General features: G+C 54.2%; 7 protein-coding genes across 7 annotated transcripts; 3 read left to right on the top strand and 4 right to left on the bottom strand.

The window, feature by feature from the left end:
* Nucleotides 1–921: 921 nt before the first annotated feature.
* Nucleotides 922–1946, top strand: E0L32_004130 (uncharacterized protein; the record flags this gene model as incomplete). Its single annotated transcript, XM_031138507.1, has 3 exons — nucleotides 922–953; nucleotides 1005–1170; nucleotides 1392–1946. The coding sequence occupies 3 exons, from the start codon at nucleotides 922–924 to the stop codon at nucleotides 1944–1946; spliced, it is 753 nt and encodes a 250-aa protein (XP_030997846.1).
* A 714-nt stretch (nucleotides 1947–2660) lies between these two features.
* On the top strand, nucleotides 2661–3749 carry E0L32_004129 (uncharacterized protein; the record flags this gene model as incomplete). Its single annotated transcript, XM_031138506.1, has 3 exons — nucleotides 2661–2924; nucleotides 2984–3068; nucleotides 3142–3749. 3 exons carry the CDS (start codon nucleotides 2661–2663, stop codon nucleotides 3747–3749), a joined length of 957 nt encoding a protein of 318 aa, XP_030997845.1.
* Nucleotides 3750–4376: 627 nt separating this feature from the next.
* On the bottom strand, nucleotides 4377–5514 carry E0L32_004128 (uncharacterized protein; the record flags this gene model as incomplete). The annotated part of the gene is made up of 4 exons (XM_031138505.1): nucleotides 4377–5005; nucleotides 5068–5155; nucleotides 5223–5355; nucleotides 5411–5514. The coding sequence occupies 4 exons, from the start codon at nucleotides 5512–5514 to the stop codon at nucleotides 4377–4379; spliced, it is 954 nt and encodes a 317-aa protein (XP_030997844.1).
* Nucleotides 5515–6564: 1050 nt separating this feature from the next.
* On the top strand, nucleotides 6565–7044 carry E0L32_004127 (uncharacterized protein; the record flags this gene model as incomplete). The annotated part of the gene is made up of 1 exon (XM_031138503.1): nucleotides 6565–7044. One exon carries the CDS (start codon nucleotides 6565–6567, stop codon nucleotides 7042–7044), a length of 480 nt encoding a protein of 159 aa, XP_030997843.1.
* A 616-nt stretch (nucleotides 7045–7660) lies between these two features.
* On the bottom strand, nucleotides 7661–10670 carry E0L32_004126 (uncharacterized protein; the record flags this gene model as incomplete). Its single annotated transcript, XM_031138502.1, has 3 exons — nucleotides 7661–8429; nucleotides 8493–10461; nucleotides 10532–10670. 3 exons carry the CDS (start codon nucleotides 10668–10670, stop codon nucleotides 7661–7663), a joined length of 2877 nt encoding a protein of 958 aa, XP_030997842.1.
* Nucleotides 10671–12067: 1397 nt separating this feature from the next.
* E0L32_004125 (uncharacterized protein) lies at nucleotides 12068–13455 on the bottom strand (the record flags this gene model as incomplete). The annotated part of the gene is made up of 3 exons (XM_031138501.1): nucleotides 12068–12322; nucleotides 12402–12949; nucleotides 13017–13455. The coding sequence occupies 3 exons, from the start codon at nucleotides 13453–13455 to the stop codon at nucleotides 12068–12070; spliced, it is 1242 nt and encodes a 413-aa protein (XP_030997841.1).
* Nucleotides 13456–14133: 678 nt separating this feature from the next.
* E0L32_004124 (uncharacterized protein) lies at nucleotides 14134–16064 on the bottom strand (the record flags this gene model as incomplete). The annotated part of the gene is made up of 2 exons (XM_031138500.1): nucleotides 14134–15012; nucleotides 15069–16064. The coding sequence occupies 2 exons, from the start codon at nucleotides 16062–16064 to the stop codon at nucleotides 14134–14136; spliced, it is 1875 nt and encodes a 624-aa protein (XP_030997840.1).
* Between the last annotated feature and the right edge of the window lie 3465 nt (nucleotides 16065–19529).

Below are 19529 nucleotides of genomic sequence, written 5' to 3'. Positions count from 1 at the left end.
GGGATTTTGGTCTCGGGCTTTCTGATAGCGGTTAATATGAAGTGAGCATTAGCGCGATGGTTCTGTGTGCCGTGATGGTGCTGTGTGCTGTGATGTGTGTGCTGTTCTTCTCAATGGTTCTCTCTGTCTTGTGACTGAATGTCAGCGATGTATGCGGGTGTGCTTCGAGGGATGATGCTACGAGACAAGACGGCATGTCAAGCGTGGTTGAGTCCCAGGATGGATGTGTTTGCAGACCACGTTCTGCGTGTCCAGCTGCTTGCCGATCCAGTCATGCGTCCCGGGTTGGCTTGCTGCATGGCAGAAAAAGGGGTTCTTTCCGCGACAGTGAGTCCCGAGGCGCCTCCACGCTTTGCGACGTGGCCCCTGTCCGGGACGAGTGGGTGATTGGACTTGATCCAGTGAAGCGAGGACAGTCAGGATAAGAGAATTTGTGAATGGCTCGGCAGGAGCCGATGCTCGTGACTGCTGCTGGGGATTCGTGATGCTGCAGAAGGGTTTGTTCGGTGAGATGACTGCACTACGCCTTGGAGCGTTGGTGACTGGACTCTGGTGATGGAGAGAGGCACTGTGGTTTGCTTGATGACGCATAACCTTTCGTTTCAAAGGAAGCAAGGTCAATAACTGCTTCTAGCCGCCTCTGCCGCATGACAAGCGAAGTCACTGATGCTGTTTACTCTAAATCCTCTGTTTGCCCATTGACAGTAGATGCAAATTATTCACTCTACGATCCAGGCCAGCCTGGCTTCTTCTCCTTCTTCCTCCTCCCGATCTGCCAGAAGTCACGATTCTACCTCCCCTCCGCATAATCAACCTTCCTCCCAGGCACATCCGAACCACATCTCGGCCTCAACCCATCTGCTCACCTTTGTCTAGACTTACAGCAATGGTTCTGACTAAGTGTTGCCTTTCATCTCAATCATGACTTGGTTCGACGTGCCGCATCTACTCGAGTAGGCAAACACGGTGGCCACGAGGGGGCCTCAAAGCTAATCAGAATGCAGTGCCCTCAAAGACGGCAGACACTCCGACGTCACTGTCAAGTGCGGCAACAGGAAATGGAGGCTCCACAAAGTCGTTCTGTGTTCCAGGTCGGACTACTTCAAGGCGGCGTTGAGCGGCAACTTCAAGGCAGGTCACCTAAGACAGCTGTGCATGTTTGACAGCTGTGTATGTTTGGTTGAAGATACCCAGCAGCGAAACTAATTGTATGGGCGTTGCGACAACAGGAAGCTCTTACAGGAGAGGTCGTTCTCGAGACAGAGCCAGAGCTGTTCAACTGGGTTGTGCTTTATTTGAATGGGGGCATAAGTACGCCATTTTATCCTCTGATGCGTCTCCTTTAGCTTTGTGAACTGAACAAGACATGAATAGGCGCTCTCTGAAAGCAGCAGGACTTTAAGAGGGAGGACAATCGGGTCCGCCTTGCGGCACAGGTCTATGTGCTTGCGGACTATCTCCTCATTCAAGACCTGAAGCATCGTCTCTGCGACTTGCTGAACACTTGCTTGACGAACAAAGGACTCCAGATCAAGCAGATCATGAACAAGGCAATGGCGGAATTTCAAGTGCCGTTCAATGGTAGCCTGAGAATTCAACGTGTGATGATTCGACGTGCGAAACTCCGGATGCAGAGCGGGAAGATCAATCTCCGCCTCGTCAGCCCCGCGTACACTACGGGCTACTTTGGCGCTGTGGCCTGCGCGTTCGAGCATGCCTCTCAGTGGCCGGAGCTAGAGGCGGCCCTACTTCAGCTGGTCACCGCTTCGGAGAGGGCGGTTTTGACTGCCGACGGCTTCTGGGACGGGATGCTTCGGCACCCGCGGTTTGCGGCGCAGGTGCTTTCTTCCCTGGCGGATACCTACCAGTGGCGCCAGAGAATCGTGGACGAGTTCTGGCAAGAAGGTCCTCCGTGTGTGGCAGTTCCGCCTTGGTCAACCGCATGAGACTATGGCTACGACTTCAAGATGTGGTGTGATTGGGGATGCAACTGGTCTGGGCGCACACAGCTTCTCAAATGGGATGGGTAGCTTTTGCGTCCATCGGAGGTCATGGTGTATGATAGGTAGATGAGCATCCTTAAAAATACAAAGACTGCACGGAGGGACATGGTTAAGTAGCCTACAAATCTGGATATGAGAAACATCGTAATATGATCAGTGAATGTAGCAAACGAAACTCACTTGGCATCATATATTGAATGAAGTGAGAGCGCAAATAACTGAAAGTTGAGCGGTGATTTTAAGTTAATATGTTTTCAGCCAAACCGAGTTGGGTAACCGACAAACTACCTACCTAGGTAGGTAGGTTAACCTGTCTGTGCAGTACAAAATAGAACGCATCGCTCTGCTGCGTTCCATGTTGCTTTTCTTAAAACTAATTTCTCAGAAGTCCAAACTTGGCGTCTCTCGGCCCCGTCCCTTCTTGTCCCCCGCCTAATTATCTTCATAGATGGGACCAAAGCGCATGGTCAAGCCACCGATACCCCAACCACAGAGGTTTCAAAATCTCTGGACTGCAGCCACCACCGGCCTTCATCAAGGGTTCAGATTGATCTCAGATCTATCTCGGACTTTTCTCATTCTGATCAAACCTTCTTTTGAAGCGTCGACTTTCCCTCATGAGACATACTCATCCAGTTTGACTGGACCAATCCGACGATGGCTCGCGACTACATGGGAGTTGTCGTAAACATTCGACGAGAGGGTATCTCCGGCATTTCAAGGTGTGTGATGCTCGTCTTGCTACATTATTCACCTGGTGCTCAGCTTATTGATTTCATGTCATCGGGTCACAGCCTTCTGGAGACAGGACACTTCGCCGACTTGGTCGTCAAGTGCAAACAGAAAGAATGGAAGCTGCATAGAGCAATCCTCTGCATGGGCTCAAAATGGTTTGAGAAGGCGCTGACGGGCGACTTCATGGTAAGCCCGGATCTATATATCACCAGAAAGCTTCCATCACTAAACACAAGTTTATCTAGGAGGCCAGGAGCAACGAGATCACTCTCCACGAAGTTGATCCCGAACTATTCTCGTGGGTTGTCAACTACATCTACGGAAACGAGGGTGAGAAAAATCAGAGGTTACATGTATGAAAAGCGAAGTATGGGCCCTGGCTAACCGTTTCATTTAATCATAGTCACCTTGGGTAGCGAGGACGCAAACACGTTCGCCTTGGAAGTCATTCGACAGTGGAAGAGGGCAGACTACTTCGTTCTCAATAACCTTGAGGACAACATCAGAACGGCGCTTTGTGACCATTTCCACGAGATTGGTCACGTAGTTCAGTGGAGAAAACTACAAGACGAGGAGACCGACGCCCTCGATGAGGACTATCTCTCCAGTCTAGCGCAGGCTATGGAGGAGGCGTTCGAACATTCTTCAAGATGCAGTGTCGTCGAAGATGCATTCGCCACTCTGGTCAAATCATCGTCCTGGTGGGTTCTTGCACAGGAGGAGGTAACCAGCATGATTGAGAAATACCCGGGACTCGCTACCAAGGTCATCAGGTCCCTGATGAAAGACTTCCGGCTTGAAGAACTCATCAAGGACGTGCCCCATCGATGCGCGGGTACTCCATGTGTAAAGCTTGGGAGCCAGCAACTGCAGACCCAGGCCCACTCAATGCCAACGGCTCAGACTTTCGCGGCTCGATCTCCGTACATCACATCAGTCAAGACTATTGCGAACTGCCAGAGCTGCCATGAGAAGAAAGTTGCATTGGATCGAATGAAGAAGCACCACTGAGATATGCTGCTCTTCTACAATGCCGCCAATGAGCTAGGAGCGTTGTCTGTCAAACGAGCAAAAGGAACTCTCGAACCGGTCACTGTTCATGAAGAAGGAGAGATCTGTTCGCTAAACAGTGGTTACATGTTCATTTCCGTCCCTAGACAGACATAGTTCGTTGAATTGATGAATGAATCTTTGACTTGGCTTCTCTTGAAACAGAGAGCAACATCATATTTGCATCCTTGTCAGACTTTCCTCCCCGAGAGCCATCGTGTCGCCCATGCACTCCCTTCCGAGAACGTGTCACTGCTTCCCGTACGAACATTAATCCAGCAAGAGGGCATTCATCCGTGAGATGTTGAGTTTCCTTGTGTCTTTTGATCTATCTGAGAGTTTGCTGCCCAGACCGTTCCTTGTTCCTGATTTCCCTTGTCCTTAATTTCCCTTGTCCTTGATTTCCCTCGTTCCGTAACTTGTCCACCATGTGCAATGTCTAGGAGTCTGACGCTATCTTGAAACACTAGCTGCTATGTGACCACACCCTTGCCATTTCTCTCATGCCCAGAAGACTGCCAGAGATGGAGGTGCAGAGCCATAATGGCCACCCCAAATCACCACCGTTTCCCCGGCTCCCCTTGTTGCCTACAGCGGCAGCTGGCCGAATTTCATGTAGGGCTTCATGGCCGACTTGCAATCGGGGCAGATGTCAAGAAGATTGTCCTCGCATTGAGGGTCATAGACAACACCAGGCTCCCTCATTCCGCGGAATTTCTCGCGGAGCGCTTCACTCCTCTGGTCCAAGGTGTGACAATCGAGCTTGCACGCCTCCTGAATCTGCTCCGGGATCCAGAAGATGCAGCTCTTCTTGATGTGCAAATATGACGAGAACGCGTCGTACAAAGCCATCCTCCACTGGAAACCGTAGTTCAGCTCAGGCATCCAGGACGACTCGGTAAACAGCTTCAGGTAAGCATCCTGCAGGAAAATGCACGAGTCCTCGGGGCCAAAGACGTGGGCGACCCCCTTGAAGAAGCCCTCCAGAAAGTCGTCGTCGAACAATCTCTTCTGGTTCCGCTCAGGCTCGCCGCTCTCAGTGAATGACTTCTTGGTGATGAGCTCGTGGCCTTTGGTGGTGAAGTATTCTTCGAGCACCTCGTACATGTTGTCGGCCAGGTTAGGCACTCTAAAGTGCGAGGCCATACAGTAGAGGCGATAGGCGGAGTAGGGAAGCCTGTTCTCGTCCTCAAACGCCTCTTCAGTCACGAGAGCTTCTGGATCAGACATACAGCATTAGCCCTTCATCCTCGCAGATTGTGCCAGATAGGAAACCTACCAAGACCTCCATAGATGTAGCGAACAAGGCAGTTGAAGTATTCGGGATCGACCTCGTGGTCGAGAACCACCTCGGTTCTGGACGTAACCTTGATGGATGGCAGGTCAGCTCGGGTTCTCAAACACACACAGTACCTGCTGGAGTGGGGATCTCACCTCGATGTCAACGAGTTGAGTCAAGATGTCTCTGAAATAGAGGGATCTGCAGGAGAGGATGAGTCTGTGAAGCTCCCATTCCTTGTCGCCACAGATGACAGTGACATCCGAAAATTCGCCACTCGTCAGGAGACTGCATGCCTCTATTAGTATCATCGTCTTGGTTGAAGGCATGAAGCTGCACTGACTCAAGCATGTAGGGGTTGAGAGTATGCTGCGCATTTTCCTCCCGTCGCCATTCAAGGTAGTCCTCGTAAGTGATGGGCTTCAGATGGGCTGGAACGGAAGCCATCTTTCCTGTGATGTTTGATGCAAGGAGGGCTGTCTTGGAGTGGAGAGTACGATATTCGAGGTAAATGGCCCCAACTTGAGTGGAGGGTCAGATCAGTCCCCTGCCCGAGATTGGAAGAAATGATCAGGTATGGAGCAGAGGGAGCAGGCAGTGTGTTGGGTGTTGGATCTTCTGGTAAATATAGAAGAAGTCTGTGGGGCTCAGGGCTGATTGCCCTGATGGTGAGGGGTGCTAGATCCAGGTAGCTGGCTGGAAGCTCTCCGGATGAGCCCGGAATCGGGTAGAAGGGCAAAGATTGCAGGAGGGGATGGATGCATCATGGTCAGTGAGTCACTTGCGAGATGTTGAAGCAAGGGAACTAATCAGGGCAGCTAAGCCGGGCTAACACGTCAAAAGGCGGGCCCGCAAATGAAGGGATATCTTCATTCATTCTCAGAGGAAGAAGACGTGTCCTGGGGCGCGGCCGGGGACGTGAACGGGAGGACAGATCACATGTGCCTTTGGGACCAAGACTACAGACCACAGAGAGCGGGAAAACTTGCTGTAGCCCATGAGATGCCAGCAGGCCTCAGATGGGATGAGACCTGGCTGTAGCCCATGCAGTCATCAAGCACCTGAGGGAGAGATAGAGAGACATGCGGTCACATTCGATACTATCAGACGCACCTCTGATCGAGGTCTTAGCTACAGCACCATTAAAGACAGAGGTGGAGATACGGCATGAGAAAACGGCTCTGTGGCACCAGCAGGCCGAAGCTTCGGGAGTCACATGGCCGGAAGCTTTCCAACATGATATGTAGACTGGTGATCTACTGCCTATGAGCTGATACAAAGTGTATATTGACCGCCCCTTCGGGCACTTGTCCAGCTAAAATTGCCTAACAAATATGTGTAAGGTTGAATTTAGGTAGGCGCTAGTGACGCACGTGCCCTCACAATGGCAGAGAGTTGATGTCTTTTTTTGCAGGGTGCAACTGGAGACAGTCAGCACAAAGATCAGCCAAAGCATTGCCAGCATCTAGACACTGACATAGTCCAACAAGTTCACACATGTATCAACTTCGGCCATCTACCGAGAGGGATCAAGCTCACATTCTGGAGATCTGGCGAGAGGCTGTCGACGCCACTCATGACTTTCTCACCGACGTCGACCGAGCGGCGATTGAGTGCGAGGTTTCTACTCTATTTGCGCAGGTGAACCTGCTTCTCGCAGTCGACAACTCTGACACACCGCAAGGTTTCATGTTCCTACATGAAGGACACCTCGAAGCCCTCTTTGTTGACCCTACCCGGCACGGCCAAGGCATTGGCAAAGCCTTGGTCCAGAGGGCACTTGCGGACCATCCCCAATTGACGACAGACGTGAACGAGCAGAACATACAAGCCCTGGCGTTTTACAAACGTATGGGCTTCGAATGTACTGGCCGCTCGCCTTGTGATGGACAGGGGAGACCTTATCCCCTCCTTCATCTGCAGCATCGGTCCTCAGGCGAGCCAGTTCTTGCTGCTGGAAATGGGACGACGAATTGAGCTGCAGCATGCTTGGGACTCCAATGACGATGAAGCATCAGGGCAAGTCGACTACTTCCATCAGGCTGTAGTCACTGGATTTGCAGCAAACCCCAGGCCACAGCCTGAGATGTCTGGTGTCTTCTGTGTTGGACTTCCACGATAGCTAAATCCATCCGTAAATGACAAGGACATTTCTAACTCAAAATCGGGCAATGCCAGATACCCCTCTTCAACTTTTTCTACGACGATGGGCCCGCGAAAGAGGGAGTCAAAAATGGCTACTGGCAGCAGAAAAATGCGATGGGCCAAGCGGACGAAGACAAATGTTTCGCCTGTCGAACGAAAACGAGATACCATCGACGAAAAAGTACCCAGTCCATCAATAAATCAAGATATTGCCGTGCGATCTAAGAAGGTCAGAACAATTCTGAGCTTAGCTGGCCCTAAATCACACATGCACTTGGAGATCCTCAAACACTGCTTGACGCAACACCGCAAATCGTATTAACGAGACACCGCAACACCTTGCTCAAATTCCACTATCTACTCATCCCTCATTACTCGCGCACTGATTTTGTAGTACTCGAAACACGTCAAAGCCAGACACGAATCCTCCCTGCTATCACAGATCCATTCAAATCAAAAGCACAAAGGCACCAGCAAACACCATCAGGCCGCTCAAGAACGAAGTAAGCTTGCTCGCGCCGGCGGTAACCACCACCGCCGGGGTCGGTCCCACGACGGATCCGGTCTGAGAAGCGCTGCCGCTGCCGCTGCCGCTGCCAATCGCAGGCGGCGCGGGCTGGACGAACGTCACGCCGCCGACGCAGGTGTCGCAGGGCTGCGGCGCGTACACGACGACGTCTCCGACGACGACACCGGAGACGACGGGGACGATGCGGTACACGACCAGGGAGGCGCAGGAGGCGCCGTCGCAGTCCGCCCGGACGTACTGCCAGCCGCCGGGGCAGCCGCAGGCCTGCATCACGAAGACGATCTCGCCCGGGTTCGGCAGGCCCACGCAGACCTCGAAGACGTAGCCGCCGGCGTTGCACCAGCCGTTGACGCAGGGCACGGCCGTGGCGGTGGACGTGACGACGGCAGTGGCAGTCGAGGTGGTCTGGCCGGTGGTCTGGGGAACGGGCGCGGCGCCGCTGCTGGAAGACGATGAGGTCGGCGGGAGGGTGGAGGCCGGGAGCTGCGTGGCGGTCGAGGCGACGGGGTCGTTGAGGTAGACGACGAGCAGGGCGTTGGCGGGCACGCCGCTCTGGCGCCGGGCGAGCCTGCTGTCGGTCAAGCGGTAGCCACCGCAGTTCTGGAGCGCGTTGCCGGGGCAGGGGACGCTGCACTGGTCCTTGGAGACCGTGACGACGTCGTCGAAGAAGTCGGAGCAGTAGCAGTCCCTGAGTTTGCCAAAGTTAGCGATTGTCACCTGGTTGCTCGCAAGGCAAGGGGTGAATACTTACTCGACGTGGACACCGGCGTAGAGGTGGGCGGAGCAAGCTGCGGTACACATCTCGAGGGTCATCTGGTTGCTGGAGGTCTGCAAGCGGAACGACGGGTAGCTCAGGACGGAGCCGGTGCATCCGACGAAGCTGAAGATACCGACTTGCGGGGGCAGGGGCTCGTTGGTCGAGGTCGAGGTCGGTGCCGAGGACGACGATGAGGACGAGGGCGAAGACGATGCTGTTGTCGAAACAGGAGGTACGGTGGAGGACTGGCTCGTTGGCGATGTCGTTGTCGTGCCGGGCTTGGGGTTGCAGGTTCCGTCCGTGGCCAGGCCGAAGAGGCACTTGCACTTGTTCGAGCAGACATCATCCGCGACAGGATCAGACGCACGCCGACCCAGCCCGTTCTTCGGCTCACATTCCTCGCCCTTCTCAACGACGGAGTTCCCGCAGACTGGGACCGGCTTGCAGGTCTTCAGGGTGGCGTCTTCGACTCCCCAGATGCACTTGCACGCGGTCGAGCACAGGTCGGCGCCATTCAGAGAGATCTCGCACTCCTCACCAGAGTTGACAGTCCCGTCGCCGCAGGTCGCCGGGATCGTGACGTTAAGGCAGACCTTGTTCACGGCGTCGTAGCCGTTGACACAGGTGCAGAGGGAAGTGCAGTTCTGGCTCGCGCCGGCGTCGTCGCACTCTTCAGAACCCTGATTGACAATGCCGTCTCCGCAGATCGCCTGGGGGGCGCACTTGCCAGCGGCAGACCCAACGCCGTAGGGGCACGTGCAGTCGGTCAAGCAGAGAGGGTCCGAGATATCCGGCAGCGGCTCTCGGCCGAACAGCGACAGCGATAATCTCTTGCCAAACCTGACATATTCGCACTGCTCTCCTTGGTCGAGAACCCCGTTACCGCAAAGCTGAAGCGGAGCACAGCTTCCCGGAGTGGCTCCGGGCCCGTTGGGGCATGTGCAATCCGACCGACACAGCGGGTCGCCGATGTCCCGAGCACGCGGGCTCAGGCCCATCCAGCGCTTGGTAGGCCTGTACGGCTCGCACTCCTCTCCGGATTCGAGATAGCCGTTGCCGCATTGCGGGAGAGGCGCGCAGTGCCCTAGCTCGGTCCCGGGCCCGTTGGGGCACGTGCAGTTGGCCAGGCAGAGGGGATCCGCGTAGTAGCTGCGGCCGAGCAGATCGCGCCTCGACAGCCGTGGCAGCTCACATTCCTCGCCTATGTTCGTGTCGATCTGTGCGTTCCCACACATGGACCGGCACCCGATATCGCCGTCCGACTCGTACCCCGTCGGGCACGTGCAGTCGGACAGGCAGTAGATTCCGGAGTCGCAGATCTCACTCCCCGTGACGATCCCGTTTCCGCAGTCGGACACGCTGCTTCTAGAAAGGATGAAGGGAGCAAACGGGAGACCATTACCAGCATTGAGGGAGGCTGCCTGCTGGAAGTCGGGGGAATATGCAGAGAAATACTCCCGCACCGGGCAGGACCAGGCGCTGAATGACGAGTCGGTCAAGCCGTTGAAGAGAGCAGGCTGTTTAATAGTTACCCCAAGGTAGCATACACTGTTCCCAAACACTTTAAAGGTTGCACTGCTGTTGGAGAAACCGTTCAGAGCATAGACGTTGGATTCCCCCCCTGTATTGATGTAGTAGCAGGACAGGGAGATGTAGAAGCCGGTCCGTGTACCCGCCGTCACATAGTTCATGGCATCTTCGAACAGCACGCTGGCTGTCTGGGTAGCCGAGTTGTTGGTCCCGATTGCGCTCCCGTTGGTACTGTCATAGAGACTGGTACCGAGAACGTAGATGTTGCCAGTGACTGCAGCTCCCAGTTTGCTCTGCAGCGAGAAGTCGATCCAGTCGAGCGCGGTCGCATCGGGCGTGTTGCAGCCTCCAACATCACCGATAACGATTGCGTCGTAGGAAGCAAACTGCTCCTTGATCATGCTGCCGAAGGCCACCTTGCTAGCCGTCGTCACTGTCGGGTGGGAGCACTCGTCAGCGGCGGTGCGCCGATGTGCTGTCGGGCCTGTGATATGAAGACTCACCAGTGTAGGTACCACTCTGAGCAGCAAGCCATCTGTTCTCGAAACTGTCTTGATAGTCTTGCACCACGAGCACCTTGAAGGGCAACGCAGAGGCAAGGCCGAGGCCATAGGCCAAGAGCGCAGACCAGCTAGCCCGCATGTTGCCGAATTATTGGTAACAAATGGATGGCCCGGTGTGGCCAGAAAGAAAAGCTATCTACTATCAAACGAGTGAGTGGTGTGAAACCTCACGTTCAGGGGGAGGGGGAATGCCCGTGGAGACAGTGGAGGCGCGACATGGCAGTCTTATAGGTAGCCAGCACGAGGCGATGCATCTTCTATACGATCAGAGTCGCGTTCTAGCGAGGTCTAATCCAGGTTCACAACTCAGTTTGGGCGAGTCCCTTCCACATTCTTCATGCCCAACCCGAGGGGAGCAGACAATCACAACATGAGAGATCCCCAGGAATCCCAAGACATCAAAGGACTGGCGACTTTCGGAAGAAGCGGCAACGTCAAGTATCGCAGGCCTACCTCAATCTCATCAGGTAGCAGAAGCGCCAAGGAGCGATCCTCCCTCTCCGGAAAGGTCAGGATGGGTGGCATTGTCGACACATTCCTCAAGCTCGTTTGCCTGCCCTGGGGATGAGCGCACATTGCCTCCCTAAGCGCAGCCTCACCCGGCTGGCAATGCGACTAGGGAGCAAGGGTGGTTGTCATACCCCGTCGTGTGCCTGACTACTCGAATATGCAGGGCGGAATGGGCTTGCATGGCGTTTCGTGGCGGCGCTTGTGCTGTCACAGTTAGCCTAATGTGTCTCCATTCCAACCCAATCTCCTTTTAACCTAAGCCGGCCCCGTCGAGCTGGGCTCAGCCCATCAGATAAAGGCTGTAGCGAGAACGAAACATGTGGGAGAGGCAAGCTTAAGTCGATTAAAGCTTGGCTACTAAACCGTTTTCAGAATGCTCTTGTGTTCACCCTCGTCACGCTCACCTTCTTTGAGCTCGCGCGATTCCGAGACATTTCCAGCATCACGCACGCATGACACTGGGAGAGGCTAGACTCAGTACAGGTAAACAGCGCTCATAGAGCATGTTGATCTATACCTCACCAATAATATCGAGCATTAGCCGACTGCCAATGTTTACCTATGTGTGGTCGCAGGCCTGGAGGGAATCTCGGATCATGAACCGAGTGGCAGTAGTGAGAACCGGCAAGCTATGCCAAGCTCACAACAACATCATACCTCTCACAGCTAGAACGCGTGCTGGGGAATGTTGGTCTGCGAGACCATCTAGATCTTCTGTCGGAGGAAGTCAGGGCGCCTCTCACGCTGAGGCCCTTGCCGAGGGCGCCAGCAGTGGCTTTACCAGCTATTGAACACTCCAGCCTCAGGTAGTAGGGCAATCCGTGTCGTGACCTATTCTGGGTACTACTTGTACTTGCTCACGTTGCCGATGCAAATGACACCGAACTTGACTAGAGTGACGTTCCTCCTCCTTGGCCACCACAAGACAACCTAGACATCATGCATTTCCAATGGTGGAAATTACACTCAAGCCTTCATTTTTTGGCCTTCGGCCTCGACCGCGCGAGGTATTTCCTGCTCTAGACTGTCTCCTTGTGGTTGCCATCCAAGAAACTCCTTCGCGCGACGAGCGTGGCTCCTGGCATTTGTCCCATAGAGCACCGTGCCATGAGGGATCAGAGCGTCAAAGGCCTCGGCATCCCGTTGCTCAACCGTCGGGTCGGATATGAGACCCTGCTTGACCGCGGCCGTCGCGACCTTTTCGGAGATCTCGCCGAATGACTAGAGCAAAGCAAAGTAGTATTGTCAGCGAGGCCATGGGACCGCTAAACGGGGTTCGTCGAACAACAAGGACACTGACCAGCTCTCCGACCCCAGTCAAGTAGATCCCATTCTCGTTCCACAGTCTTTCGTCCGCCGGTCCTTCAACAGCCTTTTCAAGGAGCCGGAGGATGAGCGCACTGACGTCGTGAACGTGCACATCTCCCCACCGGCTCCGACCGGCGCCAACTCGGACTCCCTGCCCGCGCTCCAGGGTCGCGCGCGCCAGCTGGGGAATCTGGATGCTGCGCTGGTTGACAGGCCCACGACCTTGACCGTAGATGATAGGAGGGAATACGAGCGCGGTATTAACACTAGACGTGCTCTTTGCCACGTCGAGCACGTAGTTGTCGACAGCACGCGACGGATGGCCTCTGATCATAGAGGTGATGCCGGCTATGTCGTCTAAATCGTCGAATACCAGGTCGCTCGGAGCCCCGAAAGCTCGCGATTTGTCTGCAAGCTCGGCCGCGGCGAGGGCGGACGCGCCCGAGATCTGGATCCAGTGGGCTGGCTTTTGGCGGACAGAGTTCAGGAAGGCCGAGTGAATAGCTTTCACGCTGTTCAGGTGGCCAGTCGCTGCAAGGTCTGTGATAGAGTTTTCAGCGTCAGTACATGTGGAAATTTTCGATGGACCCGGAGTTGAGTCACGTACGAAGCACAACATCGGCCTCGGAGGCCTCTCTTCTGATGGTTTCGGTGGCGTCCAAGTCTCCCTCCACGAGCTGGACATTGCTAAAGGCCTTGGCAATCTGCTGGCCTTTGGCTATGTCGCGGACAAGCGCCTTGATGATGTAGTCGGGATGTGTCTTGGCTACCAGGTGCAGATGTGTCTTGGCTACCAGGTGCAGCACATCGCCGCCGATGTAGCCAGAAGCACCTGTCCTGCGTGTCGTCATCATCAGACTTGAGCCATACTGTTGCGGGGCACTGGGACTGGGGATGTGACGAACAGGAAGATTTGCACCATAATGTTTACCTTGCTGTGGGGTATAGAAGGAAGTAATCACTTTGTATCGGGGCTGTTGCAGTGTTTGAGGTACCGGAATGTCATAGGCTTCTTTGAGGGTGGTTTCGAAGTCGCTTGTCTTCATCGATGATGTTATCAATAAGCACAAGCTTACTAGTTGAAGCTGAGCTAACGAAATAGGCAAGTGGGGAACCATCTCCCCGCAACCCGCAACGACGAAGACTTGTACTTGGGTGGCTTGTTTCCCGTTGAGTGATAGATAGTAAGATTACTCAGTCGAGACTTTGAGTAGTTGACAGGTTGGCAACAGAAATAAAATACTCCCCCATCCGCAGCGCAAAAATGATCTAAGAATTATCTTTGCGCTGTGTTATCAGCTCACAAGTTCCACCTACGACGTGCTATACAGCAAGACCGCTTCTCAGTGAAGCTCTCAATGCATTTACGTAATGATTCGGCGAAGTAAGAGAAAGTCTCCGCGGCAAGCCACTCGCGCAGAATACCATTTTGCCAGGAACGACAAGATGTCTTATGAGTGTAGAGGAGGCATTCAAGTGAGTTGATGTTGCACCCATGGTTTAATATTAGACATTAGATATTAGACATTAATCTGTGCCATCTAGTTTCACAAGAGAAGCACTCAAGACTACTATCTGGTTGTAGTTCGATGTCGCAGCAGTATCGTACACTAAGAATATCGTAGAAACTCGACACGCCACCCCCTGGCCAAACCCCGAAATCCTTTTGCTACAAATGATTGACAGCCCAATAGAGGCTTTGTACGAATGGAGCGGCAGCAGCCTCATCCAAGCAGCCAGCCCAACAACCGAGGCCTCTTGGCGTTTCGTCGAAGTTCCTCAAGCTCCTCCTCCATCTCACGCATCCTCTTGTTGGAGGCCTCCTCATGTTCCTTTTGTGCCCGCTTGATCTCTTCCATGGCATCAACCACGCCGCCCGTCTGCGACTGCTCGATTTCGCCACATGGGGTCTCGAGGTAGGCTGCTCGGGCATTGCCAACCTTCTGCCTCGCTGCCGCCTGCAGCTCGTCTGCAAGCTGGGCAGCTTGCGAATTGAGTTGTCCCAGTCTCTCTGAAGCCTCGCGCCGAGTCGAGGTGAGGAAAGCAGACCAGCGATCGATGTGGGCGCCACTGGCCGCTCGTAATTTCCCCTCAACGGCCTCAATCAGGTCAATGCTAGCTTTGGTGATCGTTCGCTCCTGGGTCTGCAAATCCCAGAGCCGCTCAAGGTCCTTAACAGCCTCGTAAGGGACGAGGTCTGTATCGTTCATCTCAGGCGCTGCCTTCATCTTCCGCAGCAGCCTCGACTTCTCGGCCTTCTCGGCCTGTCCAGACGTGGATTTATCCTTGGCTTCCGGGTTGGCCAAGACCGCCTCAGCCGGTGGAGGGGTCGGATCAAGACGGGGCTCGCTGACGCCGCGATGCTTCTCTGGTGGGGCTGCATCCATGTTGACCTTCCGAGGCTCTGCTTCTTGATGGAGTTTCCCTTCCAGAAAATCTTCAATAGCTTCCTCGGCTTGAATTCTGAGAAGAAAGTCTGCATCCTGATCAGGGACCGTAGTTCCTGGGTTGAGAGTCGAGATTGTGCCTGGCAGTTCATGATGTCCAGAGGCGGCAATTGAACGGTTAGGAGACATGAGTTCACCGACGTCGCCTAGTACTGGCTTGAGACTGTTAGCTTGCAATGCGTCGGTAGTCCCTCGGTTTGGGGTAAACACACCTCGTCCATGCCAACATCTTCGGAGATGTTCGACTGCAGATCATAGCCATCCAGTTCCTGCGATACAGACTTGAGACTCTCTACTTCGTCCGTAAACCATGTGGGTGGGGGTTCTTGCCGCCGCCGCCGGCCCCATTGAACTTGCTTCGACGCAGAGAGATCCATATTGACATGTTTGGATTTTGCGGGGTTGAACCCATCCCAGAAAGGGGGTGGAGGCTGGCCAAGATAGTACCAGGTCAAATCAACTTTCTCGACAGCACGGAGCCAGTCGAATCCGGCGCTAAGGGATGCTGCTACTGCGAGTAACGGAGGTGACGGCGGTTGAGGAGGCTTTGAGTCCACCGCCTTCCAGGTTGCTGCAGCTCCGCGTTGCTGATACCAAGTTCCCAGTTCGGAGAGGCTGTTCTGGCAGGCCCTGTAGGAGGCATGCTCCCACATGCGTTTGGGGGCGAGACTTCGGGAAAACTGGTACCAAAGCTCGTCAACGTCACAAAGTGCGAGGAGCATGGGGTCGAGGAGGTTGGCTCGCGACCTGAGAGATTCTGAGATCACCCTCTTGGGGTTGTTGGTCCCCTCCGACTTTTGCGAGGCTCCCGACTGTTCTTCGGCATGACGACCTGAGCGCGCTCGGCGACGGGCGTACATCTGTTTTCGGCGACGCGGTGTTAGTTTACCAGGCGAGCCCTTTTTACCAGGCGAGCCCTTTTTCCATGGCGAGACCTTTTTCACCGGCGAGGCCATTTTCCCCAGCTTCTTGGGACTATCTTCTCTCGACGAACTCGCAGAGTCCGAGTCCCTTGCTTCTGTGCGAGGTGAGGCGCACTGTGCCTTCTCCGCACGTGGATCGTAACGGAAGTCGCTCATATCATCGAGTTCATCGATGCGGTCATTGACGGGGGTGAACCTGTTACCGGATTTTCGCCACCGATACTTTACGGTCTCGGCGCCCGACAAACCGATACCGGGAAAGGCGGTGTCGATGTTCTCGGACATGTCGATGTCACGTCTGATGGAGCGTAAGTCTCGCTGAGATAAGAGAGTCAATTCGCGATGGATCTGATCGGAGACGGGGTTTGGGCTCGGAAGGTGATGAGGAAATTGGAGAAAAGATGGAATGACAGGTGATGGGATGGTGAGAGAAAACTGATCCTTGAGCCCCTTTTCAACTTGGGCTCGCTTTCTCCTCAGCTACTCTCAAAATTGAGTCAACCTCACAAACTGGCTTCCACAAAGAGCCTACAAAGAGGGAAACCATAGAGGTCTGTGCTTAGTTGCTGGAACTTTTGTTTCTTCTTCTTTTCAAGCTCTGGACCACCTCACTAGGTAGGGAAACTCAGCGCTTGGTAGGACTTCTTCGCTTCTTCTTATCAGACCCGTTGAGCCTAAGTACACAAGCTGTCTCTCATTTACCTTCATCAGCATCAACATGAATTTTTAGCGTCAGTGTTCCTTCCTATTTACACACCCCAATCCGTTTCTTGACATTCTACTGGGGCAGATCCAAATCAATTTCGACTCATGACGTTGATTGCATCCATGATTGCTATGTTGGGCACGACGACGAAACTGGCAGAGCTACAAATTATCTGACCATTCGTCACTATCTTATGCTGACATGTTCTTTTATCAGTCATCACTTGCAATCTATTGCAGTACTTTCCAACCGTCTCCCTTCCTCCCACTCTATCAAGCTGTCACACACCGTCGCCAATCATCTTGTTCCCCTATTAACATTGTTGAACAACCTACCTAAGACTCCTTCCACATTCATAGTTGAGCTTAGCCACACACTTAGGCTTTTTATAAACCAACTTCTGAAGTCGACTACCTTCATGCTGCTCTTCCTCGTGCAATAAACATTACGTAGACATACAGGGTGTGCGGAATACCGGAGGGTAGTGATGGTCTTGAATATCAGTAGATTGGTGGAGCGATAATGGACTATATACGGTCAATGGGCCAACAGACACTCAAAATACCGTACTACATGCCTATTTGCATCTCACGAGTGAATTGAGAGCATTTCCAGAACATCAACGGGAACAACCATCGCCTAAGGGGACTACGGAATACGCCATCGTGACCCTTATCGAGCTCGTAACTTGAGACTACTCTCACAACATGTTGGACAGAGGTCGGCAACTGGACCAGCGATGCCGGCGAGGTGGAAAGCCCTCGTCTAGTACTACGTGCAAAAAGCAATGCCGGAGGGCTTGCGGCTGAGCCACAGGCAGGTTCCACAGTCTCGGATATCCTGCTGCCGTATTACATGGGCATCAACACGGCCGGATTTCCCCTACGTACAGGGACAAGCAGAGAAAGGCCATGATATCTCCTTACCAGTGGCGGGGAGGGTTCCACAGTTGGTGTTCGTCCGCCTCTTTCTCGGGACCGGCAATCATCGCGTCACCGCATCAGTGCGAACCGGGGGCTGAAACAAGTGATGGGCAGCACGAGCCACCGCGCGTGCTCATCACCCGTTATCACCGGGGGGGAATTGCCGGAGTGCGGATGCTCTTCGCTACAAGCGAGACAGGGCTCTTTGGATGGAGAAATACAATACGAGCACGGATACATGTACGAAATATGTGCACGATACACTGACATATGTCGAGTCTAGTGCTGCTGTTTAGTCGCCGGCGATGCTTCCAGAAGCAAACTGTGATGGTTAGGTCCCAGGAAATGCCGTGGTCCGGCATTAAATGAAGAGATGGACGGCGCAACGGCTGACTAACTGGAGCGAAACTAGCCAGGCACAACAGCACCTCTTCCCAATGGTGCATAAGGTCCCAAGGACGAGAAAGCTTTCCTGGCTTTCCGATTGAACAGGCGGTGCTTATTATTCCAGTGGTACGTGTGGGCCACGCAAGAGGGCCAGATGGTGCGCGGGGAATGGTCCCTGAACGAGCGGTGGCTTGCTGACTGCATGGTAGCGAGCGACGACGCTGGTCTGGTCCTTCGTGCCGTCTTTTACTTTTGATGTATGTGAGTACTTGACGTCGCAGTAGATCAGCCAGATAGATCCTTTGCCCGATTGTTGGTAAGCGACCTGCGCCCTGTGAAACGATCTTCTCGGACGAGCAGCCGCAAGAAGATGTCCACAAGGGGCATGTCTGGCGTACCTCAAGGAAGCACTTGATGCTGGACGTTTCGATTGCACGGACCAGACTTATTCCTTGTCTGGGCATTTCTCTGAATCGAGTAATCACTGCGTGAAAGTGCACTCGGACAAGAAGGAGACGGTCTCGACCGCTCTACCATTCGTTACGTCAGAGCCCTGATTGGCAGCCGATCTGCCAATATTGAATATCTGATCGTCTCTTCTTCCCAATGCGGACGACAGCGCCCGTGATGAGGAATCAGAAGATTGTTAGGGGGGCGGCGCGGCAGCGGTCCAGGTTGCGGAATCCCTGGTCGAGGAGCGGGGATCGAGAGGAGCAGGCTTGCCTCTTCGCGGCTAGGAGGAGGAGGCGTGGGGTTTGGCTGTCAAGTGATTGCCGGGGGTGGTGTCGTTGCACTCCTTCTCTCTCTCCCCCTCATCTGGTCGGAACGTTGTGCGTGCGGTGCATGTGCATTCGGCACCTTGGCTGGGAAGGGGAGGTGGCATTGGTTGTTTGTGCACCTGCGCACGCCCTCGACACCCTTCGACACAACTCTCTCCGAAGGGACCGAGATGCCGCAGCAGAGAAAAGTAGCTCAATACGTAGGTAGTTAGTGGTGGTCTTGTGGTCGCAATGGCTTGGATGGATGTAACGCCGAGACTGGCATATGATAGAGTCCATCAGGATCCTCGGCTGTCCCCCCTCATTTCGAGAGGAGCTTTGCGCCGATCATTCTTGTGCACAAGCACTCATAATGGGGAGTTTTGGAGTTGGAGATGCTGATCACAGAGCTGGAGCTGGACCAACACCCGTCTTGCCGTCCTTATCACTGCGACGCTAAATTACAGAAGGGTTTAGCGAAGCCATTCAGTGCAGGCCTCGCTGATCCGTGGCCAGTCCCAGGTCGCCACAGGCTGTCCGGATTGGTCGCTAGCGGGCGGTAGCACCGGAGCTTGGCCAGATTTTGGCAGTGGTTACGGCGAGTATCGCAGAGCCGTCTCCACTTAAAAGTCCCTTTTCCTCAGTAATCCCGCGATCCAGACAGGAGGAGATCCGTGGCCCAGAAGATGGTGTGTGTGTGTGTACTTCCACTCAGCTGGGGGTCCCGCGTCTTGAGGGACTTGCATGGTCTTGTCTTGCATGGGCCAGGGTCACAAAGCTTACTCTGGACTGGCTGACTGGTAATGGACTCCATCTCCGTACCGCCAAGGTTGCACGGGGACGACTCCGCCTGTCCCTGTCCCCTTCCTTTCTTTAATATTACCAGGCCAGCATCCCTCTCCGGATGCCCACCTCTCTCGAGGTTCCCTTTCCGAAGTGGTTGATTAGGTGGCTTGCCTGATGTCCGTGTCCGTCA

This window comes from Thyridium curvatum (assembly GCF_004353045.1).
Source record: "Thyridium curvatum strain D216 chromosome Unknown NODE_19_length_512963_cov_79.951035, whole genome shotgun sequence".
In the NCBI taxonomy this organism is placed as follows: domain Eukaryota; kingdom Fungi; phylum Ascomycota; class Sordariomycetes; order Thyridiales; family Thyridiaceae; genus Thyridium; species Thyridium curvatum.
The sequence above is the reverse complement of the archived record's forward strand: the minus strand, read 5'-3'. Positions and strand labels throughout refer to the sequence as shown.